At 44.6% G+C, this 26,048-nt stretch overlaps 2 protein-coding genes across 3 annotated transcripts; one reads left to right on the top strand and one right to left on the bottom strand.

Moving 5' to 3' along the window:
- Window positions 1-437: 437 nt before the first annotated feature.
- On the bottom strand, window positions 438-3,333 carry C1H11orf68 (chromosome 1 C11orf68 homolog). The gene is made up of 2 exons (XM_054986412.1): window positions 3,121-3,333; window positions 438-2,077 (listed from the first exon to the last, which is right to left on the bottom strand). The coding sequence occupies exon 2, from the start codon at window positions 2,053-2,055 to the stop codon at window positions 1,318-1,320; it is 738 nt and encodes a 245-aa protein (XP_054842387.1). The 5' UTR covers window positions 2,056-2,077; window positions 3,121-3,333; the 3' UTR covers window positions 438-1,317.
- A 3,868-nt stretch (window positions 3,334-7,201) lies between these two features.
- On the top strand, window positions 7,202-26,038 carry DRAP1 (DR1 associated protein 1). Of its 2 annotated transcripts, XM_054989682.1 has the most exons (7): window positions 7,204-7,388; window positions 12,338-12,410; window positions 19,950-20,043; window positions 20,813-20,932; window positions 22,245-22,335; window positions 24,658-24,743; window positions 25,775-26,038. In XM_054989682.1, the coding sequence occupies exons 1-7, from the start codon at window positions 7,347-7,349 to the stop codon at window positions 25,932-25,934; spliced, it is 666 nt and encodes a 221-aa protein (XP_054845657.1). In that variant the 5' UTR covers window positions 7,204-7,346; the 3' UTR covers window positions 25,935-26,038. The 2 variants fall into 2 exon arrangements, with proteins under 2 accessions (XP_054845667.1, XP_054845657.1); XM_054989692.1 differs by lacking the exon at window positions 20,813-20,932 and having other exon boundaries at window positions 7,202-7,388.
- Window positions 26,039-26,048: the final 10 nt, after the last annotated feature.

The following is a 26,048-nucleotide window of genomic DNA, read 5'->3' as shown; positions in this document are numbered from 1 at the left end:
CATTCCTGGCTGAAAATGGAAGTCCAGCTCAACCCCAAAATTTTCCTGTACTGTTGCATACTACCATCAGTGATAATTTGAAGACAAAAGTTGAAGATGCTCCCATTCACTGACAGTTTTCAAGAAGAGGCTGGATGAATATTTGTCAGAGATGCTTTAGGCTGATCCTGCACTGGGCAGAGGGTTGGACTAGATGGTCTGTATGGCCCCTTCCAACTCTATGATTCTATCAGATAAATTCCAGGAATCTTGATTTTTCTTCTTTGTGCTCGCGCACTCTCTCACACTTTCTTTCTCACACACACAGCAACCGGGGGGGGGGGGGTGATCATTTTATTTTCAACTTATTTTACAAGTGAATGCCTCAGTAGGTCACATTTTTTCCCACATCCTTAACAGAACACATGCGAGAAATCCACCTAGTCTTTGACCAAAGGAATAGTTTTATTTAAAAGTGACTGTCCAGACATATTTAGCAACCTCGTAAGCAGGAAAAGCTAGAACATCTCCCCACCCCACCCCGCCGCAACAGTCTGTGCATGCAGGAGGTAAGAGAAGTCCCCAAAAGCTAAATCCTATTCCACTGGAGAGACTGAAGGAAGAAATTGTATAAGTTGCTTTCCAGCCATTTTGTAAACAGATTGCCACCCCTCTCCACAAGAGAAAGCTGAGCACAAGACCTTCAGTTCAAACAGCCTGTCATCTGAGCATACACATTTTCAAGTTTCACAGAATACTATGAGAGGTGAAAGACTGTTTTGCCAGATGAACAGCTCTCTGATGACAGAAAGTTTGCATACTGCTACATCATCTTACCCAAGTTTTGTTTTACTTACTGTATCTTTTCTTTTTGACCCCCGCCCCCAGCAATTTGTCTTCCGATCCACCACAGAGGAGGGCTGCAGCTGTGAGAGCCTTTGTACCAAAGAGAGCACAGGAGCTTGGAGTCACTTGCAAACATGCACTTTTAGCAGATTCTTAGAAACTGAGGAGGGCAGCACGTGCTGGTTACAAGTTCACTTTTAAGAGACAAAATGAAATGTTTCTCTGTCGTGTGGCAGATTGAAGACATCCCTCGGCACACCAGCAAACAAGCTAAGGACCACCTTTGCAACAAAAAAGCATGGGTGGAGCATATGGAAATCCTGTCTGTAAAAGCTGCGTCCCTGGTGGCCTGCAGTTCGCAAGGGTCTCCTGAGCAGCTTCCTGGAAGGAGCTTGGTCTCTGCAGGGGGGAAGGTGAGCACTACATGCTAGGACTTGTAGTTCCTGGTAATAGCACCATCACACAGAAGTGCTGCACATTATGGGGGGCAAGTTAAGTCACTTCCGTGTTGTTCACTTTGTTGGTGATGCGGGAGCGGCGGGGGATACATTCGAGGTCAAACTTGCTTTCATAGATGGTGGGGCAGAGGTGCCAGCGGTTGTCACGATAGATGCCCAGGTAGGTATAAACATCAGGCTTGTAGGATAACAAGCACTTGACACCTGTGGCACGGATGATGGCATCAGCAATCAGCACCTGCTCCTCATTGGTGAAGTCATCTGTGTAGACGCAGATGACCTGCTTGCGCTCTGACTCAGGGCAGCAGGGGCTGACCTTTGCCACGCCAATGCGTCCATCAAGCACAGCACGGGCAATGCCACACCAGGCGTGATCCACCTTGAAGCCGGTGTCCAGATGCATCAGCCACTTTCCCGTCAGCACATGCCTGTTAAGGGCCAGCTCTTTGATGGTATCAAAAGTGATGTGGCGTCCGCTGGTCTGCAGCCGCTCCCAGTCCTCCTGCAACCCTACTACATCCCCCCTTTCAGGACAGAAACTAGGTCCGTAGACTGCGATCCATCCCACAGGTTCTGCATTGCGTTCTGGATTGCCAAAGCGAGAGACCCGGGATGGTTGGTAAGTTTGCAGCCATTCCTCAAATTCAGCTCGTGGGGTCTTCCGTGCATCAAAGACCACCCAGGGATCCATGTCTGCTGCCATGGACTCAGCTGCCAGATGCTCAGCTCCAAAGGACCCATCTTTTCCTGTGTCATCATCCTGGCTGGACATGGCTTAGCAAGGCACCTGGTTTCTGGGAGAGGAAAAAGCAGGATGTAATCAGCCCAGTACAGATGAGGGCATTCCATCAGCTCCTGCCTAGTCTAGTTCATCCATGTTTCTAACATACTGTAACCAACTCTTCTTTCTGTTGTGAGAATAGCTGGAAGAACTGATGATAGCAGAGACCATTACCCAATAATTTTTAGCATAGCAGTTGAGTTGGGGTTAGAAGCTATGGTCACTGTGAAAGTTTGAGTCTGAGGATCCTTTTAAACAATTCAAGATGGCCAGGCAATGTGTTGTAAGGGCCAGAATGCTGGACTTGGACCAAGGAAGATGGGTTCAAAGCTCTACCCGGGCATCAGTGCTCAGGCTAAGCCACTACTTCACAGGGTAACTGTAAAGATAAAATAGAAGGTTGGGACAATTTCTCCCACGTCAAGGGCTGTACTTGATAAATAAAAGCTCAGTGACAGCAAAAGGAAATGAATTTACATGCATCTAAATAAGTTTTACTTTTAGGGAAATGAACATTACTTGTCGCACATTTTTTTTAAAATATAACCAACGCCCTCCTTCACGAATTAGGGGCAAGTCTAATGCTGTTTTGTGATATTTCATTTGGCCCTAACAAAGCTATTATATGAATTTTGCTTTTGCAACTATATGGAGCATTCGGTTGCCTGTTTCAGTGTTCAAAGAATTCCGTGAACGTTCTGTCAGTAGCCCTTACAACAGCCCTGTAAGGTGGGCTAACTTCATACTGCAGGGGCAGAAAGACACCAAGATGGAAAGCAGAGAAAGAGAGGCGGAAGCGAGGTTCGGAGCTGGGCGCTCCTTCCCTGCTGGCTAGGATGAAGTCCCGACAGATGCGACCGCCGCTTAGCCCCAAGGCCCGGCGGGGAAGGTCCGTCTAAAGCCTCCTGCCTCGCAGGGCAGTTGGGGAAAGAGGGCGCGTCGGCCCCAATCTGGATGTTCGGGATTCTGCTTATTTACATGCACAGGAGCAAGCGTGCACCGGCACTCGAGGAAGGCCGGCTGGTTGCCCCTCTCCCCACGCCCCGGTTACCTTACCAACAGAGCGGGGCGAGCGGAGGCGCCCCAGGAAGGCCCCGGAAGTGATCTGAGGGATGAAACAGGAAGCAATAACCGTCCCCGCACTGAGTCCTCCGTGTTTTCCGTTCTTTGGGTTTTCCGCACGATTTAAACTCCCATTTATTTATTTAAAAAAAACAAAAAACCGCGAAGGCCGTGATTGGCTGTGGCTCTCCTCTCTAGGCTTTGGCATCTCGATGTCGCCATCCTTCAGTCTTTGACCTGATTTGATCTTGAAGCGAGAGTAAAAATCTTCTTCCGTTTTAGGCCGGAAGTTATAACCTAAGATTCGCTCCGCTTTTGATCGCAGGCCTGGGGGCGCTTTATAGGCCTCGGGATCCGTGACGTCGCGTTGTTGCCCCCAATAGCCTATCAAAAATAGACCGGACATGATGGAGTCTTTCAGGAGGACTGAAACGGTCACTATGCAAGTTTTGTAGCACGTTAAAGACTGAAAGGGGGTTGGTTGCCAACCTCCCGGTGGTGATTGACTTTCTCCTGAAATTAAAACTGATCTCCAGGCCACATAGATCAGTTCCCCTGGAGAAAATGGCAGGTTTGGAGGGTGGATTCTATGGCATTATACCTGACTGAGGTTCCTCCCGTCCCTAAACCCCACACTCTCCAGGCTAGATTCCATCTTGCCACATAGCATTTAAAGGCTCATGAGCACCCCCTAACACCAGCCACCTTCTCAAAAGGGCCAAGTCCAGTGAAGTGATTGAGAGATCAGAAACACACAGCCGAAGTTGGTTAGTCTTAAAGGAGCTACTGGACGCTTTTCTATTTTGCTAGTACAGACTAATATGGCTAACTCCTCTGGATCTATTTTAGAGTTATGGCCAAAGATGGCTTTTGATTTAATGCCAAAGACTTCGGCTGTGTGTGTTTCTGATCTCTTTTATCGAGTCAAGTCAAGCAAGCCTTTATTGGCATATGTAAAATACAAATTTTTTAAATACAGAGACTCCATACAAAATGAGATTAAAATACAGATAGGAGCAGGGCAACAGTGCAGCAAAACCAGTACAGAATATTACTTGTCATGGCGTATAGCCATGGCACTGTAGAGAAACTTAGCTACTATTTCAGTTATTTCCCCATCTGGATTGTCAAGCAGGAACTGAACCTTAAAATCATCAGAAAACTCTGAAAGTTGGGCTAATATAGGGTGTAGAAGATCCCGGTGTGGCGCCAGATAAAAAGGGCACTGGAGGAGAACATGGGAAACAGTTTCAACACAGTCCATCAAACAAGGACGACACCTGCTATAATAAGGAATCCGGAGAAATCTGCCAGATAAAATGGCTGAAGGAAGAACATTAAATCTGGCCAGATAAAAGGCTCTACGTAAATTGGGAGCCACTGGACTTGGCCCTTTATTGCAAAGAATGCATTGGGGCTTTTCAGAGTGGGCCTGAGCCGGTCAGCTCACAAAAAGAAGGAAGCAAAGAAATCAACAAATGAGGAATGTGAGTGCTGGTGGCACACTGTAATGAAAGAATCTGCTCCATGCTAAACGTATTCCACGAGATGCTAAAACTTCCTTTGGCTTCTTAGATTTTGGGTAGGCCTGTTATAAAGAGCAGCACAGTCCTATCAACACTGCCACAAAGAAGGAAAACTCGATTGACCAATGTGACTATCCACAGTAGGAAAAATGTTTGTTGTTCTGGTTGTTATGTGCAATAAAATAACTCAATTGATTAGAGCCAGAAGTCACCCCCCAAGGACTTATTGTACTTTTATTTGATATTCCATGAGAGCCAGTGTAATGCAGTGGCTAGGGTAATAGGATATGGGCAACCTAGGTTTGATTCCTTGCTCTGCCATGGAAGCTTGCTGGATGACCTTGAGCCTGTCACACTCAGCCTAACCTATTTCACAGGGTTTGTAGTGAGGACAAAATGGAGGACGGGATAAAAAATTTAATTTGAATAATTTAGGTTACAATTCAATTGTTTGGGGCAATTTTTGTGCCTGTTCTGTGGCAGGCAGACATCCTACCAATGCAGCTTTCTAAAAGGACACTGGTGTTTTTCAAAAAATCCAGATTAGCAACTCTAGAAAATATTATTCTCCCCAACTGGTTCCATACTGTTGATCACTATCAGAAGTGCAATACTAAAACCATTTTCCTAAACTCTATTGAGTACACTCAAGTAGGAATATGCATATTTAAGATTGCACTGTCAGATGTTTTCAAATACAAGTCACCTTTCTACATGACATAAAATTTTCTTGTGCCACAGAAAGTTGCTTTCTTGCCTGCGTGTTAATAGTGCACCTCGTGTTTGCTGGGGATGCCGTTTCATTTTTTTTTTAAAGTGAAGCTAAGGCCAGAGACCTTGGAAATGCCATTGGCTGGTGGAGAGAAGAAACATCCATGAGGGGATTATTTTGGATGAGTCTGGCCAAGACCGAGCCCTCACTACAGTGGCCAACTTCCAGGTTGGGTCTGGAGATCTCCCAGAATTTCAACTGATCTTCAGACTACACAGATTAGTTCCCTGAAGGAAATGGCTGCTTCGGAGGGTGGACTGTATGGCAATATGCCCTGCTGAGGTCTGTCCCTTCTGCAGTCTGCCCTCCCCAAGCTTCACTTGTTAAATTTCCAGAAATGTCCAAACCCAGAGTTGGCAGCCCTAGCTTATGGAGCTTCTGGGCTCAAAATCAAGTCTTTATGTTGTAGGAGGGCACTCTGTTCGTAGCTCAGAGGCACATGATGTCCCACAGCATAAAAAACATGTTGCAGGATTGGTGGTGTTGGAGACACACTCTGTGTGGTCAGGATACTGAGATTATAATTTCTCTCTTCCAGCTCTGAGATTTAACACTGAAAATGGGTTCAGGGATGGAGCAATGTTTTCCATACTGATTTAGCGCACTGGCTGTGATAAGATGGTTTCTTGCAGGTTTTTATAGTGAGATGTTTTTACTCTGCAATATGTATATTTACAGAGCTGTTTTACTTAAAATTATAAATTGAGAGTTTATTAGATAGAGAAGGACTTGGATGTCGTTGGTTAAGGGTACAGTGTAATCACAGGAGGAGATCCCTTTTGAAATCTTTTTATATTGTTATTACTCACCTTGGGTCCTGAAATGTCCAGGAGGAAGACAGGCAAATAAATAAATGATAAAACAAATCCTAAGAACACTTCCTTGGGTATATATGCCCTACTGAATAGACATAACTGGGGTTATGAATGGAGCTGCTTAGGATTGCTTTCTTTAAGAGTACTGGCTGGGGCTGAAGAGAATAAAGTAACAAGTGTAGAGAAATCAAAAAGAGTCCAGTAGCACCTTTAAGACTAACCAATTTTATTTTAGCATAAGCTTTCGAGAATCAAGTTCTCTTCGTCAGATGCCTGATACAGAGACTGGTCAAACATAGTGAAAGGTTATTACAGTTAAAAGACAGTACTGAACATTTATTTACTTACTTACTTCATGTATACCCCACCTTTCTCCCCCGTGGGGACCCAAAGTTGCTTACACGGCTCTTCTCTCCTCCAGTTAGGCTGAGAGTATGTGACAGACTCAAGGTTCTCCAATGAGCTTAAATGGCAGAGTGCAGATTTGAAACTGGGTCTCTCAGATTCTAGTCTCACACTAACCATTACAAAACACTGGCTGTAAAACCCTGGATTATAATAAAACAGAGCATATGAAGTGCTCTATCTGAACACCAATACCGAAGATGATTCTTAAATAGTGAAGAGTGAGGCGGGGCGGGGCGGGGGGGAAATGAAAGCATCCCCAATGTAATTGTTTGTATTGTTTATGTAAACTGCCCGGGGGATCTTGGCGGGTCAAAGGCGGGATGGACATCAAAGGCTGGATAGACATGGAATACAGTTATTATTAATTACGATTGCAGATTTCGACCGAGTCGATGAAGCAGGCTTTGCACGTTGACTCCCAGGCGCCCTCTGGGGAGCGCCGCTGCTTCTGCTGCGCAGGGGTTTGAGTTCCTATTTTTTCTGAATGAGACAAGCGGAGAGGGGGCGGGGCGTTCCATTCACTGCGTTCGGCCAGTGCGCGAAGCAGCTCTAGGACCGCGCGGAACGTGGCGGGCGGTGGCTGGGCCGGGCTTGGGCTCCCTGGCCGGGTCGGACGAGGCGGCTTGCCTGCGACGGCGCTTGACTCGCTGCAGGCCCGGAGGACGAGGAGGAGACGGCGGCGGCGAAGAAGAGAAGGCGATGCCGAGCAAGAAGAAGAAGTACAACGCGCGCTTCCCTCCGGTGAGAGCCACTTACCCCGGGGTAGAGTTGCACTACCGCCCCGTAGTAGCGTAGCCATTTACCCCGGGCGGGGTGGCTGCGGCATCTGGGCTGTCGAGGCCTGGGTGAGGCGGAGTCCTCGTTGCATGCCCCCGGAGGAGCGCTGCCCCGCCCCCGCCGGCAAGTCTTCAAGGCGCCCCCTCCACCCGGATTAAGCGCAGCCTTTTGCGATGGATTAGAAAGAAGAGAGCCGGTCTAGCATCTGCCTCCGGAATAAGAGGCATCCACTTAGCCCACGGGCCATAGATCCGGCCCCGCAGCTCAAGCCCACCCCTTCGGCAGCCCCATTGATAAAGCCCCCCCCCCGATCGCCCCAGATCTCCCACGGGCACCCTCCGTTTTCTTAGAATAGATCTGCTCGGGGAAGTGCTGCAACCTCTTCGATCGCTTGGGTGGCCCCTTTCTGCATCCTTTGTAAGCCTGCCGTTTCCCTTTCGATATGGTTGACCCGCACTGTACCCGCTGTTCCAAAGGCAGCTTGCTTCATATAAAGGCATTGTGGTGCTCACTGTTTTATTTCCAGTCTCTTAATAATCCATAGTTTGGAGTTTAACTACACTGCCTTCTGAACCAGTGTTTTCACTGAACTGACCACCTGTACAGGATCTTTTTCCTGGTTGCCGGTTCGTGTATTGACCCTTAAACATGCATCCTTTTATTTTTCTAAATTAAGTGATTTCTGGGCTTAATTGAATGTTCTGTGCGTAACAGAACCAAAATAACGAAATTCACATTAAAATAGCAGCAGAAGCAGCTTCAGCAACACATTAGATATTAACGCCAGCCAAAGTTGGGGATGGGGGCTAACACTGGGGTAGCACCCAGAGCATGGACTCTGTTGGAGACTGGAACTGTTGGGGCGGGTTCCTTTGGTAGTAGGCCGCCCATCAATTATCCCAATTTAAGGCTTTCAAGGAAAGAAAATACTCAGTACCAGAGGTAACAAGGTAAGAACCAGCAACTTTGAAATGTGCCCAGAAACCAATGGCCAGCTGGCAGAGTCCTGTAATGTAGCTTTGTAGCAGCCCGGCCAGGCAGAGTATTTTTAAAGAGATGGCAGTCACCAGTTTGTGAGAACAACGGCCATTTTATAGATTTCTTCAAAATGTCAAATCTAGGGATGCTTTCTTTGTAACTGTCAGTAACTGTCATCCAGGACCTCTCACTGTCACAACTTCCTGTCCCTTGTAAATCCCACCTCCTCCTCCTCCTATTGGTTATCTTTGAAGAGGCATCAGAATGCACTCAAACATTCTCTTCCAGTCTTTTCAATACTGGTGAAATAGTTGAATGTACATAAATATATGAAGCTGCCTTATATGGAACCAGACTGTTGGTCCAGCTAGCTAATGGCCACTGTGGTTGGCAGTGGCTTTTCAGGGGCTCAGGAGGAGAAATGTCTTTCCCAGCATCTGTTACCTGAGACCCTTTAATGGGGCATGCTGAGAACTGGACATGGAACCGTTTTGCAAACAAACGTCTTGCTCTTTCCACTGACCTGTGGCCCCTCCGTCAACAGTCTTACACCTGCATTCTAGACCAGTTACAGTTTCGAGGTAGTCTCCAAAGGTGGTCCCATATAAAGTGCATTGCAGTAATCTACTCTGGATATGGTAAGAATATGGATAACTGCAACCAGTTACCAAGGAAGGGGCCTAGCTGGTGAACTTTCTGGAAATAATAATAATAATTACAACAACATTCAATTTAGGACAACTTAATACCACACTTAGAGCGGTTTACAAAGTGTGTTGTTGTTATCCTCACAACAATCACCCTGTGAGGTGGGTGGTGCTGAGAGAGCTCTGAGAGAGCTATGGCTGACCCAAGGTCACCCAAGTGTCTTCAAGCGGAGAAGTGGGGAATCAAACTCAGTTCTCCAGATTAGAGTCCTGCCGCTCTTAACCACTACACCAAACTGGCTCTCCTAAATGGCTTAGATAAAATCTAAGCTTCTGTAGCAAAAGAGACCCAATAGAACACCCAGACTGAACCTGCACTAGGGAGGGAAGAGAGAGCAATCCCATCCACAACAAGCTGGCTTCACAACCTGATCTGCCACCTTATCACATAGATGAACCTGCCTTTTACTGAATCAAAGTCACTGTTGGCTGGCAGCAGCTCTCCAGGGACTAAGGTGAAGGTTTTTCACATCACTTACTATCAGATCTTTTTCTTTTTAATCTGGAGATGCTAGTGATTGAACCTGGGACCTTCTGCATGCAACGCAGATGCTCTCTGACTGAGCCACAGGGAAGCGTATGCTTCACAGAGCCTTTCTATTGAATCTCATCTGCCATTTTGTTGCACGCTCCTCCACTTTGGAAATAGCCTTTTGAGGATTTCATCATTTATGGTCCACACCAATTCCAATATATTAATACGATGCCAGTACAAATCTTAAGTTGATCCTTTTGTTAACTTTGATCCATGACAAAAACTATTCTCTCTGTGTCCTGTCTATTCAACAGTTACTGTTTTGTCCTTTGACTTCTAAGGCATAGTGGAGTTCACTGAATGTATTGGGAGTTACTTCTGAACAAACATGTATAGCCTTGAGGTGCATGTTTTTTGTTTGTTGACATCTTTTTGGAATTGCAAGAATATAGTTTCTTGCTACCTGAAATCCTCACTCTGCATTTTTCTTGGCATCTTCAAAAAAAATCCCCAAAAGGTATCAATGCCGTGCTTTGTTTTGTAGGAACCTTGCTGATTCTTCCTCAGCAATGATTCTCTGAATTTAACACTTCAAGCCTAAAATCATGCTTTCTACCAGGTCATCGGGGATAAAAGTTAAACTGACTAGTGAGTAAACTTGTGGATCCCCATAGAACCCATTTCTTAAAACTTTACCACTTCCAAATCCTCTGGTAAGGATAATTTAAATGTTTTGCATTTTTGTTGAGAACATCAGTTTTGAAGTAGAGTCCTTGGCCAATGCCATTTCCCCATAACAACCAGACCTCCATTTTATTGTAAGACTTTGTCCAGTACAATTTCTGTTAGACACAATTCATCTGATTTGTTTCTGGAAAAGTGTGGATCTTTTTTCTGCATGGAACTAAAGCAAAGAACTCCTTTAGCTTCTCTTCGCCTGCTTTATGTGTTTAAAATAAATTTTGATGAGACCGCTGGCATTCCTCTGCAGGTTACTTCTTGGCTTGTCTTTTTGTAGGTTGTCATTGAGTTTGCTAGCCAAGGCTTCTGTTTTTCAAAGGATGCCACCTGGCCCTTTATAGCGTCTTTGAATCTACTGTTCAGCCAGGTTGGCATTCTTTTTGCCTTATTTGTCCCTCTTGTCAGTTCTGGTATGTATTTTATCTGAGCCTCTGTTGTTGACCTTGTGATTTTCTTGAAGGGGTTCGACTCTCCTAGATGTGTGCTGTCTCAGTTTCCTTTTAGCTCAGTTTGTTTTCTTTTTTAACTCGGTTTCCATATCCTTCCTCTTATGCTTGAAAAATTTGCCCTTTTGAAAATTGGATGTAAAAAGGTAGTGTTGTTTCTACTCCTGTGGACATTGAATTTGAGAGCATAGAGTTGGATTTGATTTTTCTCTTCAGCGGCGCTTGTGTAAGAGAAGTTCTATGAATGTGTGTTGTCTTAATGATGAGTTAGACAGACCATTGATCCTTCTAACCCAGGATTGTCTGCTCTGACTGCAGTAGACCTCCAAGGTCTCTTTCCCAGCTTATGTTCCCCAAGGTGTTTTAAATGGAGAATCTAGGGACTGAACCTTGGATGTCCTATCCTTATGCAGATGTTCTACCACTGCACTGTGGCCCTTCCCAAAGATAAAGGTGCAGCCTTCCTTTCCATCAGGGAGCCAGTATGGTGTAATGGTTAAAATGTTGGACTGTAATCTAGGAGCCCCAGGTTCAAATCTCTTCTCTGTCATGGAAGTGTACTGAGTGACCTTGGGCCAGTCATATATGCTCAACTTAATTTGCCTCACAGGCTTCTTGTGAGGATAAAATGGAGGAGAGGTCTCCACTGAGGAGGAAGGTGGGGTATAACTGAAGTAAATAAAACAGGGATTCAGAGTTCGGCTAGCTGCAGAAAGCACAGCACTTGTTCACCAGCTGGCTCTATTCACTTGCTTTGCTATATTGGGCTCCAAAAGTCCAGGGGGCTTAAGTGCAGCTTCCTGAGGCTCACATCCCACCCTCAGGCTACGCTTGCTCTCCTTCTGCTGTTACAGACAGCAGTGCCTGTTGGATGTCTTTGGCAAGCAAGGGATACAGGACTTCAATCAGAGTGGAGGAAGACCTGGGTGTGATGGTAGCTGAACAAGCTTTCCTAGTGAGGTGTGTCCTTTTTCCTTGAGGGAGGTGTGAGTTGGCTGCCAGCTTGTTGCCACGTCCCAGACACGCGCTTGAGGCAAAGGCTCTGTCTGCACTTAGGAGAAGTGCTAACACTGTAACCTTCCGGGAAACTACACTCTTTGATTCCTTACACTTAAAACAAGCTGCAGTTATACAGTGGTGAGAGAAATGTACTCAGCAGACACTCAGAGGAGTCTTTATTTTTGCTCCTCTAGAAAGAACAGTTGGGCTTTTAAAACAGGTGGACCCTGCCTCAGACATCACTGGGACTGCTTCTGAAGAAGGGTCTACAGGTCAACAGAAGGGCTGTTGACCCTCTTTACCATCAGCCAAACCCCAAGTTCTGTTATAGTTCCTTCTTTCCCTTTCCCCTCCTCTCCCCTGTGGGGAAGACCCAGGGCCACATCTTTGCACAATCTAATTCAGTGTCATCTGTTCTCCCAGTGAAGAAAAGTGACTGTACTCAACAGGCAGGAAAAGGGTCAAGGAGAGCGGGTTGGGATGGATATGCTTCTGCTAAGGCAGGGTTGGGAAAGGATTGGATTGTGAGGATGCTTAAAACACGAGACTTTTCTCATCCTTTTGCAGGCCCGAATCAAGAAGATCATGCAAACAGACGAGGAGATTGGGAAGGTGGCTGCTGCTGTTCCTGTGATCATCTGTATCCTTTTGCCGTTCCTTCCATGATCCACCTTCCCTTGGGGATAGTTTCAGGTGGGTAGCCTTGTTAGTGTTTGGGAAAGCATGATGAAATGTGTCATGGTTGCCTGCAGGAGGTTCTTAACTCACTGCAGGTGACTAGCTCTTTTATAAGCCTGCAGTTGATGTAAAGCAAGTCTGGTTCTTTATTATAGTCTGTGTGCATTTTGAAATGTTCTTGATGTGCTTGCGGGTCAGATGATTATCTTCAAACGTAACTATTGATGGTAAACTTCTGCATTGTTGGAGTCCACTCCCTTTTCCAAACACTAGTCTGTGGCTAGAATAATCTGACCAACTTAAGTTGGCTTTGCTAGTCAAGTGACAGCATTATGAAAAGAACATAGAGGCTGCAACTGCAAAACTGCTTCCTTGGGAGTAAGCCTATTGAATAAAATGGGACATACTTCTGAGTAGACCTGCTTAGGGTTGCTCCTGCAGTCTCAATGTTTCCGAGACTTAAATTATTGAAAATCACTAAGAAAGGTGTTTTAGATCAACGATTTAAATCAATTTGATTGTTTGTATCAAGAAATGAATTTAAATCAGTGATTTAACACAAATATCCAGATTTCTGTTTTGTATATTTGCTGAATAAGTATGCATGCAAATAGGTTGCTACATCAGTTAAAAAATAGCTCTTTGAAACTAGGTGGGGCCTTTATTCTGTCCAGAAGCAGAAAAAAAGCCCTGCAGACCGCCTTTCTTTTGTACTACAAAACTTGCATCAGAACTGGTTTGCCAGAACGGTGGCACTTGATACTTACTGGTAAAAGCTCCTCATAATGAGAGGGCAGTGTGAGTTTCTCATTGAAACTTGTTTTGAATCATGGTTTTATTTTCTTTTTTTCCTGTTATTTTATTGAGAATTAAAGTAGTATGCTCATTATAAAAATATTAAATATTGATAATGGTTAATATATAAGTGTAAAATTGGAACAGAATTCAAAGTAAAACAAATGAAATACCAAAAGTCAATAAGTAAGAAAATTGATGATAGATATTAAAAGTGAAATATTCAGAATGTTAATATAAACATTAAATCAAATATGAGTAAAAATGGCATTGATAGATACTAGTAATAGAACAATTCCCCCTTCTTGGATACACACCTTAAATGTATTGAGGGGGTTTGAGTGTGTCAGTGAAGCTGAGAGTAATACCATCAGGAGCGCAGGCTTGGTCAAGAGACTAAACTCCTGGAAGAGTCACTCAAGGTGGAATGGTCAAAGCTGAGACAACAGACTAAGATGCATCCACTACCTTCAGGAATCAACAGTCACATCTGCAGAAGAGAATTGACTGTTCCACTGGTGATGGGAGTGGAGGAATTCTTGGTTAGCTAATGGGCAGCCGCAGTAGTGGAAAGTGACACTGGCGGAGGATCTTTCACAGACAATGGCAGTGTCACTTCAACTAACCCAGGTTAGTACTGCGAAGCAGAAGAAGGCAGTGGTAAACCACTTCTTCTGATCTCTTACCTTGAAAACCTTGTGATGAGACAATCCAAAATGAAAAAAGATATAGTGCTGGAAGACAGGACCCCCAGGTCAGATGGTACTCAATTGGCTACTGGGGAAGAGCTAAGGACACGGACGAATAGCGCTATTCTTCATGATGGGACTGGATTAAAGCTGAAAGGACATCCAGTTGCAGACGTGAATAGATGCAAAAGGAATGTCCAAAGCTGTGTGACTCACATAATAGGAACATGGAACTTGAGAGGTATGAAGCCAGGTAGGCTAGAAATTGTAAAACAAGAAATGGAAAATTAAACATGGCAGTCCTGGGTGTGAGTGAATTAATGCGGACCGACTCAGGACATTTTCAGTCACAAAACTACAAAGTATTTTACTGTGGAAATGACAAACTCAAAAGAAACGTTGTTGCTCTAATAGTGAGGTGAGACATAGCACACAGTCCAGAGCTATAACGTGAAGTATGACCAATTAATATCAGACTTTATGGAAGGCCTATTAACATAACCAGCATTCAGGTTTATGCCCCAACTACAGATGCTGAGGAGGAAGAAATCAAAAACTTTTATGCAAGTGTCCAAGAAAAAATTGATCATACACCTAAACAAGATATGCTGATAATGATAGGTGACTGGAATGCAAAAGTAGGAGACAAAGCAGAATCAAACCATGTTGGAAAATTTGGACTAGAATTACAGAATGAAGCAGAAGAGCGACTCATAGAATTCTGTGAAGCCAACAACCTGTTCATTGTTAACACATGCTTCAGGCAACCAAAAAGAGAAATCTGTATTTGGAAATTAACAGTTGATCAATACATTAACCAAATAGATTACATAACTGGAAAAAGAAGATGGAAAAGCTCTATTCTCTCTGCTAAAACAAGACCAGGAGCTGATTGTGGTACAGATCATGAGTTGATGATTTCAAAAATTAGAATAAAGCTGAAGAGAAACACTAAAAGAATCATAGTGCCAAAATATAATCTAAATAATATTCCTGAAGAATTTATGACCATGTAAAGAACAGATTTGCAATACTGATTATAATTGATTGTGAACCAGAACAACTATGGGCTGAAACCAGAGATGTTATCAAGGAAGAATGTGCAAAGTATTCCTGGAGCCAAAAGAAAGGAGACGCCTAAATGGATGACTGAGGAAACTCTTAAAATTGTTAAAGACAATTGCAAAAGCGAAAGGTGACAGAAATAGAGTCAGAATTCTAAATGCAGCTTTTCAGTGACTTGCATGCAGAGACAAAGAAATCTGTTATAATAACCAGAGATAGAAGAGAACAACAAAAAGGAAGAACAAGAAATCTGTTCCACAAGATCCAGGAAATCAAATGGAAATTCAAACCATGGCTTGGTATACTGAAATATCAACACGGAAATACAGTATCTGATCAGGACAAATAAAGGAAGATGGAAACAATACACTGAAGAACTATACAAAAGAGATGATAGGATGGCAGATACCTTCAAAGAAGAATTTATTGTTGAAGAACTAGAAATCTTAGAAAGTGAAGTGAAAGCTGCACTCAAAGCAATTGGGAGAAACAAAGGGCTTAGAGTAGAAGGGATACCAATAGAACTATTTGCTTGCTACAGAAACTGAGTCTATGAAAATCTTAATAATATGTCAACAAATATGAAAAAGAAAACAATATCCCACAGACTGGAAATGCTCAGTCTACATTCCAATTCCAAAAAAAGAGGATGTCCAAAGAATGCAGCAACTATCGAAACATCATATTAATTTCCCATGCAAGCCAAGTGATGCTCAAAATTCTACAGCAAAGACTCTTACCTTATATGGAGTGAGAAATGCCAAATGTTTAAGCTGCATTCAGAAAAGGAAGAGACACTAGAGATCGCATTGCACATTTACGATGACTAATGGAGCATACAAGGGAATTTCAGAAGAAAATCATCCTGTGTTTTATAGATTACAGCAAAGCTTTTGACTGTGTGGATAATGAAAAGCTATGGGTGGTGTTAAAAGAAATGGGGGTGCTGCAACATCTGATTGTTTTGATGCTCAACTTGTACCCTGGACAAGAGGCTACTGTTAGGACAGAATATGGGGAAACAGAATGGTTTCCAGTTGGTAAAGGTGTCAGACAAGGATGCAAATTATTTCCCTACCTGTTCAACCGCTCTGCAGAGTATATCATAAGGAAAGATGGATTAGAGTTAGAAGAAGGTGGAGTGAAAATTGGTGGAAGGAACATTAACACTTTGAGATATGCAGATGACACCACATTACTGGCAGAAAATAGTGAAGACTTGAAATGACTACTGCTGAAGGTTAAAGGAGAAAGCACCAAAGTAGGATTACAGCTGAACATCAAGAAGACAAAAGTAATGACTACTGAGGAATTACACAATTTTAAAGCTGACTGTGAGGAAACTGAAATTGTGCAAGATCTTCCTTGGCTCAGTTATCAGCTGAAAGGGAGACTGCAACCAAAAAATTAGAAGAAGATTGAGACTAGGAAGAGCAGCTGTGAGGGAACTAGAAAAGATCCTTAAAGATAAAGATGTCTCTCTGGGGACCAATATCAAGATAATCCAAACTATGTGATTCCCCATTACTATGTATGGATGTGGAAGTTGGACAATGAAGAAAACTGAGAGGAAGAAAATTGATTCATTTGGAATGGGGTGTTGGAGGAGAGTTTTGTGGTTACCATGGACAGCCAAAAACACAAATAAGTGGGTTCTAAATCACATCAAACCTGAATTCTCCCTAGAAGCTAAAATGACAAAACTGAGGCTATCATACTTTGATCACATCATGAGAAGACAAGACTCTCTGGAAAAGTCAGTAATGTTAGGAAAAGTGGAAGGCAGTAGGAAAAGAAGAGAACCCACAGCAAGATAGCTGGACTCAATAAAAGTAGCCGCGTCCTCCAGTTTGCAAGATCTGCGCAAGTCTGTTAATGAGAGGATGTTTTGGAGGTCTTTCATTCATAGGGTTGCCATAGGTCGAAGGCAACTTGATGGCACATAACACATACACAGTAGAACAATTCAGACATCACTACCATATTGTAATCAGAATTAGTAAACATGTAAGATCTCCCAAGAATGACAAGATCATGTTTTATTATTGCCTTTCATCACATTTTTGGAAGTGGAAGCTGGCCTCTCTGAAAAGTCAGCTAACACCAAGTAAAGGAACATTTTCTGAATCATGTAGACCACTATCTAGTTCATTCATGGATAATATTTTTTCTCACTTCTGCCCCTTTTTGTTAGCCCTTTCTTTTATTTTTCTTTCTTCCATTGCTTATCTAGTCACAGGAGTTTTGTTTAATACTCTTTTGTGTTTGTATTTTTCTGCCTTGGGGATCTCAATTATTTCCCTTTGGCACTCTCACTTTGTCTGTAGACTTATGAACATGCTGTACTGGAGCCCTTCTTCATTTGAGCACCCAGAACTATACAGAAGCATGGGTTGGTAGCAGGGCCAACCAGTATTTCTCCATGACAGGGAAAATCTTCACTGTTTGGCTGAATGCATCCTTGTCTTAATATTTTGTATATTAATAAATACATAGAGTTACGGCCAAGCAGAATGAATTTTTTTTGCTGCAGCCTTCTGTAGCATCCAAATGCTGGCCTAGGGTTCAGGGTAGCCCTCCCTCTCCACAGAAAGAACGCTAAGTACAATGTGAGAGTCTACAGCAGAAAGGAGGAATCAGTGAAAATCTCACATGCACCCTGTCAGCACAAGTACCTTAACTTTCCCCCCAGAAAATGGCCACCAGTAACCTGTGACCTTTTTATGCTGTACTTTTAATGCTGACCTGAAAAGTTTTTTAAAAAATTATACTGATTCTGTTCTTCTTAGCAGGGTTTCACTCAATGTACGAGAGAATCTAAAATTGCCTTTTGTGAGTGGGCATTGATATATTTGTATGACATCAAGGTACTGTTCTGCCAATTTTAAAGGAATACTTAACATAACTTGCTTTTTAAAATCCCAGTTTACATTTCCAAAAAAAGATGTCTTTAAAAATCCAGGAACTAACTATATTTTATGGCTCTGTTCTGCTAATGGGGATGCTTTCATTTGAAGCGGAATATTACCTAGGATCCATCCATAGTCTTTGAAATGATCCATTTTTATCTGTGTCTTCTTTTCCTTACATGAAAATGCATTGTTGTTGTAGTTGTTGTTGTTGTTAGATTTAGGATTCCCTGTGGAGCCAGATTCAGCCCCAGGTCCCATTCACTATTTGTGAATGAAACCAATATTCCAATTTTAGCTGTATCTGAAGAAGTAAGCTGTGGCTCACTAAAGCTCATACCCTACCACAAATTTTGTTAGTCTTATAAGTGCTACTGGACTCTTGCTCTTTTCTACTGCTACAGACAGACTAACGTGGCCACCCATCTTGATCTATTCCAAAACGGCTCCCTTATCTTAGAGATACCCCAAACAGCTTTTTGGTTGACCTGAGCCCCTTTTCTTTTGAGCTTTAGCACACCAGTGGATCAGCAGCCAAGAGAAGAGCTGGCACCTGCCTTGTGGTTGGCGGAGTTTCTTTTTTAATTTATTTGAGTTCTGTCCCATGGCATTTGCTGACAGTGCTCAAAACGCCTTGCAACATGTAAAAACAATTTTTATAGCAAGTTCAAAACAGTTACCAGTATCAATAAAAACAACAATTGCTTGTTAAAACAGCAGCACTAATCAGTCATTCAAATAGTGTTTAAATGGGAGCAGCACTCAATCTAAAATCAGTACAAAAGAGCATTCCTAGATGCACAAGAGCTGTAAGAATATCAGGATTTAAGCAGCAACAGAATAAATACATGAGAGTCAAGCCAATGATTTTTTTAAAGTATTAAAACAGCCCAATTTTTAAAAAGGCCTAGGTAAATAAGCTGGTGAGATGGGTCTTCAGCAACGGAGCTACCACAATGGAGAAGGCCCAGGCTCCTCTGTCTAGCCATCTTGTGACATCAAGTGAGAGTTCACAAAGTATTTTGCATCTCCAGAATGTGAAAGAGGAGGAAAACGAGCATTTATGGGATCTTGCCTCGGAATTATTGGCGGCACCCGCGAGGGCAACTAAAGAAGAGGTAAAAAGCGCCATTTTGGAAGTCCGTCGGGCTTCTTCAAAATATGCAATGAAGCGGCAGCTGCCTCGCGAGATTTTTATCGAATTCTCATCTAGGAGGGTCCGGGACACTATCCTATACAACTCATATAATGCGGACTTGGACTTTCTGGGAAATAAGGTTAAGATACTGAAGGACGTTCCATTTCTAGTTCGGAAAAGAAGATTCAAGTATAAAAGGCTTGCTGCTCTCCTGAGGGAACGTGGGATAAAGTATAAATGGCTATTTCCGGAAGGAATTTGGTTCAGTTATAAAGATCAAGCTTACAAGATAAATTCAGAAGATCAGCTAAGGGATTTTGAGGCCAAAAATCAAGAATTTGGGCAAGACACCAAGCAAAAAGAAGAAGATTCGAAGTCTGAAGGGGGGGGGGAGGCAACGAGCGCTGCGGCTATTGCTGCTCAGAGAGAATTGCGTCCGAGGCCTTGGGGGGGGAAGAAGACTTAAGTTGGATTGTGATTTGTATTTTGTAAGGTCAACCACTCCAGCAATATTTTACAAAGGTTTAATTTTTAATCATGGCAGTATGAAGGGAAAGCATTGTAGTGTAGTGTTTATTGTCTGTATGTTGCCTTCCCCTTTTTCCCAGCCCTCCTTCCCTTTTTCCTTTCCCCTTTTTCTATCCCTTGTACTTTTGTAGTTTTTGTAGTTTTCTGTGTTAGATATTAAAATAAAAAAAATTTAAAAAGTGAGAGTTCACAAAGCAGTGCATCAGAGGCTGATCTTAATAAGCAGAGGGGTGTGTGTGTTGTGTGTACTGCAGCAGGCAATCCTTTGAAGTGATGTCATTGTTGAGGATTCTTTTTGCATGTGTTACCTGTTATTTCAAGATGGGGGGGGCGGTGTCTTCCCTCTGTGGCACCCCTTAACTCTTGACTGCCCCAAGCTCGGGCACTGGAACTCTTTCTAGAATCCTTGCTGAAGAAAGCTTGCCATGTGACGCAGTCCAGAAATGCCAAGACCATGACCACCTCGCACCTGTGAGTATCTGCCACACAGCCCTGACCCCTGCTAAAGGAAGAATAGACAAAAGCCCAGAAAGGCCCGCCTCCTTTTCCTGGAGAGGGCTGCTGGAACTGCCAGTTCGGCTCCAGAGGCAGGCTGCTTATACCCTCTTGGGATACAGGGGAGCCCCTTGTGGCCTCAGGAACTGTTCACCTGGCCTTCAAGCTTCTTAAATAATTTGTCAGGAGCATTGGTACACCACACAGGCCAGGGCTTCTGAAAAATCACCAAGCAGCTTGCAAGTCATTAAGAATTTTTGAGCGCTCCAGTTTGGATGCTGATTTTTCGTGTTGCTGGTTCTGGAAACAAGAAAATCTGGCATCCAACTCAGAGCTCTGGAAAGGGAACAGAGACCGAGTAGCAGCTGTGAGGCCCAACTTTTTATCCCTCCTTATTTTAACCCTCTCTCTCTCTCTCTCTTCAAGTAGGACCCGAGTTCAGTACACGTTTAAATGAAGGGGTGGGCTCAAAGTGCAGTGGTGGAGCGTGTGCTTCCCCCAAGGAGAGTTCAGCCTCCGGCATTTCCAGTTCTGCACTAATTGGTAGCAGGGCTGGGAAAGGCCTCCATTTGAGAGCCGCTGCTGATCATCGCCCTGGGGCTAGATGAAACGGCTAGTCTCGGGTACACAGCCACTTCAAACGCTGGTAAATCTGTTCGGAATCCACGAGGGCGAGTGTCGTTTCCTTTGCTTTAGACTAAAGCCACGCTTTCTCACCGTGTCTGGCTGTGGTCTGCTTTTGCAGGAAACAGTGCATAGAGCTGGAGCAGCAGTTTGACTTTCTGAAGGACCTGGTTGCCTCCGTGCCAGATATGCAAGGAGATGCTGAGGAGAACCATGTGGAGGGGGATAGAGTCTCCAGGAGGTAGGAAGGCCTGGTGGCAGATGCTGGAGGGAGGCTTTTTTTTTCTTCTCTCCTCAGGAATCTGAGCAGTTGCCTCAGACTTGAGACAGGCCTTTGCACATCATAACAACCGTTCCTATAGTGTCGTTCTGCTTCTTGTACACAATTACAGGAAGTCTTTCCCGCCTATGTATAACATAGGTCAGTATGACCTTGCAAGCAGGGGTGGGGGGGCTGAGGGAGTTTCAACTTTCCCTAAAACTTGGTCCAGCCAGGTTTATTGGGATAAAAAATGACTTTTGAACTCTGTCACGAAATCATGCTCTGAAAGGTCTGTTTGGGAGCTGAGTGCTTTGTGATGCATTTAGTTCATTTTTTATATGTTCTCCTTTTTCGCTTTCCATCCTTGGGGTTTTTTTGCCGATTCTTCATTGTCATTGTTTTGCCATGACCTTTTCAAACAAGTTCTCTAAGGCCACATGGAACAGAAATGTGTAATTGGCTTGGACCCTGTGCCGCATGAGCAGAACTGTGCTGCGTCAGTGGCAGCTTTCCCTTCTCTCTCTTCCCGCTCTCCTGCACTTGTTGCCCTGTGGATCAGTGGACCCCCACCCCTACACAGAGGCTGAAGTGGGGCGCTGCAGTGGGAACCGGCAAAAATTGCCCTCTGTTCCACCAACAGAAGTGCTTTCCATGAGGCATTTCCAAAGGTGCAGGATCCAAACCTTTGTTTTTAAAAAATACATCTAAAGTCTGCCTTACAGGGATAGAGCACAGCCCCTTCTAATGAGTCATTCCTCAAAGAGGCATGCTGGCTCTCATGCCAAGTCTGGGAGACCCAGGTTCAAATCTCTTCTCTGCCATGAAACTCACCGTGTATGTAACCTTGGGCCGGTCACTCTCTCAGCAGTGTCTACTGCACAGGGTAATTGTGAGAATATAATGGGGAACGAGAATGATACACACTGCTTTGAGTTCAGTGGAGGAAGGGTGGGATAAAACCCTCCTTGCTAAATCGCCACTTTACCATGAAGCTCACTGGGTAACTTTAGGACTAGTCAGTCTCTCACTCACTCACTCACTCAGCCTAACCTAACTCACAGGGCTATTGTGTGGCTAAAATGGAGAAGGGAAACTATATGTGCTGGAGGAAGGGCAATGACAAAAATGTAGATGAGTGCCTTGAAGTTGGACCTTCCAACTACATGGGGGTTGTTTTTAACGTAGCCACTCCTTTGTGTGTTGGATGAAATTGGCAGCCATTTCCTGGTCTGGGGAGGGAGAGATGTCTGTCCCTCACATATACATCCCCATTTTCTCCTCTCTGGTACAGGGGTCGCAAACCTGGCAGTGGGCGGAAGAACGGCGGCACAGCAGGCAAGGGAAGGGACGCAAAGCAGTCTGGCACAGAATCTGAGCAAGAGGTGGGTCCACTGCAGGGCTGGGATGTTCCCTCCATAATCTGGAGATCATCTGCTTGTTCCGGTTTGAAGTCAAGAAAGCTTTTCCATGAGTCTGGCTAGCTGTTAGCGCTCCTGGCTGTCGGTGCATTCTGCTTTTTATCCTCTGCTGTGGCTTGGCTCGCTGCTTGTCATTCTGGCCCATTTTAAATGAAACAAGCTAACAGAAACCAACTAGCTGAACCACCACCAAGCGAGGCATCAGAAGAACAAATGGGGGGAGAAAGGGCAGAGTACCGTATTTATCATTGTGAGCTCCCTGGAGGATGGACAGGATTGAAGTGTGTGAGACAGAAGAAGAGAGGCTCTGTAGACACTAGTCGCTTAAGGTGTAAGTAGCCACCTTTTTGCTGTTCACAGAAATGACAGGCAGATGCCACCCCCTGCTGGGGCATTCTATGGCTGTGGTGCCATGACTGGATGTTCTTGTCTCCTTTTCCAGCCGATTGCATCTCAGAGGCTGAAAGGGCAGAGGATGAGGCCTCAGGTGCTGATTGGAGGGTCTGGGGATGGAAATACGGGAAGAGACAGCCCTTAAGGTGTTGCTTGCGGCAGCTGCTGTTCTAGGTGGCTTGGACTAGGGACAGGCTATGGCTGAGCACCTACTTTACATGCAAAAGGTCCCAAGTTCAGTCCCCACCATCCCAATATGAAAAGAATCAGGTAGTAGGATCCAGTGAATGACCTGCACCTGACTCTTGGTTGAGCTGCTGGTGATCAGAGTAGATTGACCTCGAGAGACCAATGGTCTGATGTAAGGCAGCTTTGTGTTTTCAGTTGATCATATTGAGTGAAGAACCCAAACCAAATGGCTCTCCATTGCTTTCCAACTCCTGATTCTGTCACTAGCCTCTGCTTCTCTGGGAGATGTCCTGTAGCAGAAAGATTGTGGGTGCTGCCTAGTGGCGTGTGCCAGAGATCAAATACAATCTCAAATTGCATCATGAAGCCCTTTCCTGATTTTTTTTTGTCCTCCTGTATCTGTTTCCCCAAAGATGATCTTGGGGCCATGAGCGCAGCCTTCTGCTGGTGGGCTACAAGATACTCTACGACCAGAACATTGTCAGAAACAGGTCTCGTTTCTTCTGGAATTCTCTATAAATTTTTGCCATGCATATATCTATCTTCTCTCTCCAGATTCTTTTATGTAAAATCATAGACAATGCTTGCATGTTCACTTCATGCTAGACCCCTTGGTTGAAGCTGATGAAGAAGACACCTTTAAATTATTTGGCAGGAATCATGATAGCGTTCTTCCCGTCACAGTGAACTGTAGAGATTATTCTAAGCTTTCCTGAGTACCTAAATGGCACCAAAGAGTGATGCAAACTCATGAAAGCTGTTTTGGAAGGACCCACGCTTGACTGATGGTTCTCCGGGTCTCAACCTTGTTTTCGTCTCCCTTTCCACTCTACTTGGAACAACCGACTTTCCTCTCCACTCCCTGTCCCCTGGTGATGTAGTTACTTTCCTCCAAGATCCATTTATTTACAAAATAATAATTAAAACCTTTATAAGCTCACCTCTCTGCAAACCACCTTCATTTTACTCTTCGATCCATGTCCACTTTTCATTTATGAGTCTTCAACACGTCCACCATTCCTTTGCGAGCTGTCTAGCTTTTTTATTTTTTAAAATACTTATGCCCCGTTTTTTCTTTCTGGTTCAAGGCAGCGTACAAATCCAAATTTTAAAAGCGTATAAATTGAATTGTTGTTGTTGTTGTTATACGAAGAACAACAAAACCTCTTGCCCCCTGCCCATGCCTTCAGTCTACATACCATTAAAAGCCCCTTGAGTATGAAAGCAACCTTCTCAGGAAGCTAGCTCCATAGGCTCTGGGCAGTGCCAGGCGGCTTACATTAATGGAGAAACAGCCAGTAGATCCGGCAACTTGAGGGCAGTCATTGGCACATGGGGACCATATGGGGAAAGATGGTCCTTTAGATAGACTGCTAACTTTTTAGACAGGGCGGTGTGTTTTGTTATATTCTGTGCAGTGTGTTGCAATAGGCTGACTTCATGTCAGAACAGTGCAACTTGTTACCTGCGAGGCACAGCCCATGTTCCCCCCCCCCCCACACACACATACTGGGTCTCATTAACCCACCATTTTAGCTGCCTGCAAGAATCAGGGTGGTCAAGTAGCTGGCAAGCTGGAATGTGTGGTTGGTTGCTTGGACTGTGTTGGGTATGATAAAACCACAGCTTGCTAAGACAGAAGCAGGTTGGCGGTGAGAGTGCCAGTCCACATGGTGTGTCCATTTTTTTTCCTGGTTCCTGCAGGATGACTCAGAAGACAGCGAGAGTAACGGGGAGGAGGAAATGTGCCAGACCGCTCCCTCTGTGCGCCCCACCACGCATCTTTCCACGTAAGAATATAGTTTTAATTGCTGTTCTGATCTGTTTTATCTGGCAGGGTATTCAGAACCTTTTGGACAGGGGGCCCACAGAAGCCCTGCCCCTCACAGGTGATTTCCAGAATTACAGGCAAAAGGTAGAATAAAGAACAGAACCTCCCAGAAGTCCCAGTGCAGTCCCTCTGTGTGCCCCCCCCCCAACTTGAAAGGAGCTGGCAGAGACCGGATACTCCTGCCCTTGCCAGTATCCCCAGCAGGATTAGGTGTGTGGGCCTCTGGCAGCAGAGAGGGGCAGTCTCCACTTTCTCAGCTTGGATACAGAGCCTGCCCTTTCTGGGCCCTCTTGTCTCCTTTCCCACCACCTCCTCAACCCTTGAGCAAGCAACGAATGCCAGGGGGCGGTTCCGTAACTCAGTGGCAGCATGCATGCTTTTGCATGCAGAGGGATCCCAGGTTCAAGCAGCCACTCAAGGGTAGAAAGTAGTTGGGTAAGTTAAAGCAGTCTATTCAACACTAGCAGTAGAGTGCCTGGCTTGTTTTGTTCTTAACCTTGTCTTTATATTGATGCAGTCATCTTGGTTTGCCCTTCCAGGAAGCCCCTGTGGATTAACAGTCAATTCTGGGCTTGCACTCTGGATGTTACAGTCTAGGCCCACTCGCCTTACGCTTGCCCTTTATGAACTGAGCATGCATCTTACGTACCCAGAATCTTCTGTTGCTGATTTTTTTAATGAGAGAACCTAATAGGCATTGGGGAGGGCCCATCGTTTAGTGGTGGACAACATGTTCAGCATGCATAAGGTCCTAGGTTAAATTTTCAGCTCTTCCAATTAAAAGGATCTTAGGAAGCAGGACCGGGAAAGATTTCTCCTTGGGACTATGGAGAGTCAGTGACAGTCTGGGCAAAGTGGTCTGAATCGGTGCAAGACCGCTTCCTGTGTTCACGTGGGACACAGTCTGAAAACCACAGATCTAGAAAAACAGGATTCCTCCCCCTCTCCCCCCATGCAGGCACGTAACTGAACTCTCTTATTTTTCTGCAGGGCTCCAGCTCCGTATTTACATTTCACCTCCCCTCCGGTTCCGGCAATACCTCTGCCCGTCTCTGCACCGACAGGCGCTATGCCAGTTCCACCACCCCCTGTGCCGCTTGCACCAGCTCCAGCCCAGGAAGACGAGGAGGAGGAGGATTATGACTCCTAGCCCCATTTCTGTTTTCACTGCTGCCACTTTGGGGGGGAGGGGGGGTCAGAATGGGTTTGAATGGGGATGTTCTTAAATTTATTTTAAAAAAAACATACAAATGGTGTCATGTGC

This window comes from Eublepharis macularius, chromosome 1 (assembly GCF_028583425.1).
Source record: "Eublepharis macularius isolate TG4126 chromosome 1, MPM_Emac_v1.0, whole genome shotgun sequence".
In the NCBI taxonomy this organism is placed as follows: Eukaryota; Metazoa; Chordata; class Lepidosauria; order Squamata; family Eublepharidae; genus Eublepharis; species Eublepharis macularius.
Note: the sequence above shows the minus strand (reverse complement) of the source record. Positions and strands in the feature narration are given on the sequence as shown.

Bases quoted from the DNA above. Each gene is read 5' to 3' on its own strand.
- C1H11orf68 (XM_054986412.1), bottom strand. From the start codon at position 2,055: ATGTCCAGCCAGGATGATGACACAGGAAAAGATGGGTCCTTTGGAGCT.
- DRAP1 (XM_054989682.1), top strand. From the start codon at position 7,347: ATGCCGAGCAAGAAGAAGAAGTACAACGCGCGCTTCCCTCCG. The intron at 7,389-12,337 runs GTGAGAGCCACT...ATCCTTTTGCAG, and splicing joins ACAACGCGCGCTTCCCTCCG to GCCCGAATCAAGAAGATCAT. The intron at 12,411-19,949 runs GTATCCTTTTGC...GACTGCCCCAAG, and splicing joins TGCTGTTCCTGTGATCATCT to CTCGGGCACTGGAACTCTTT.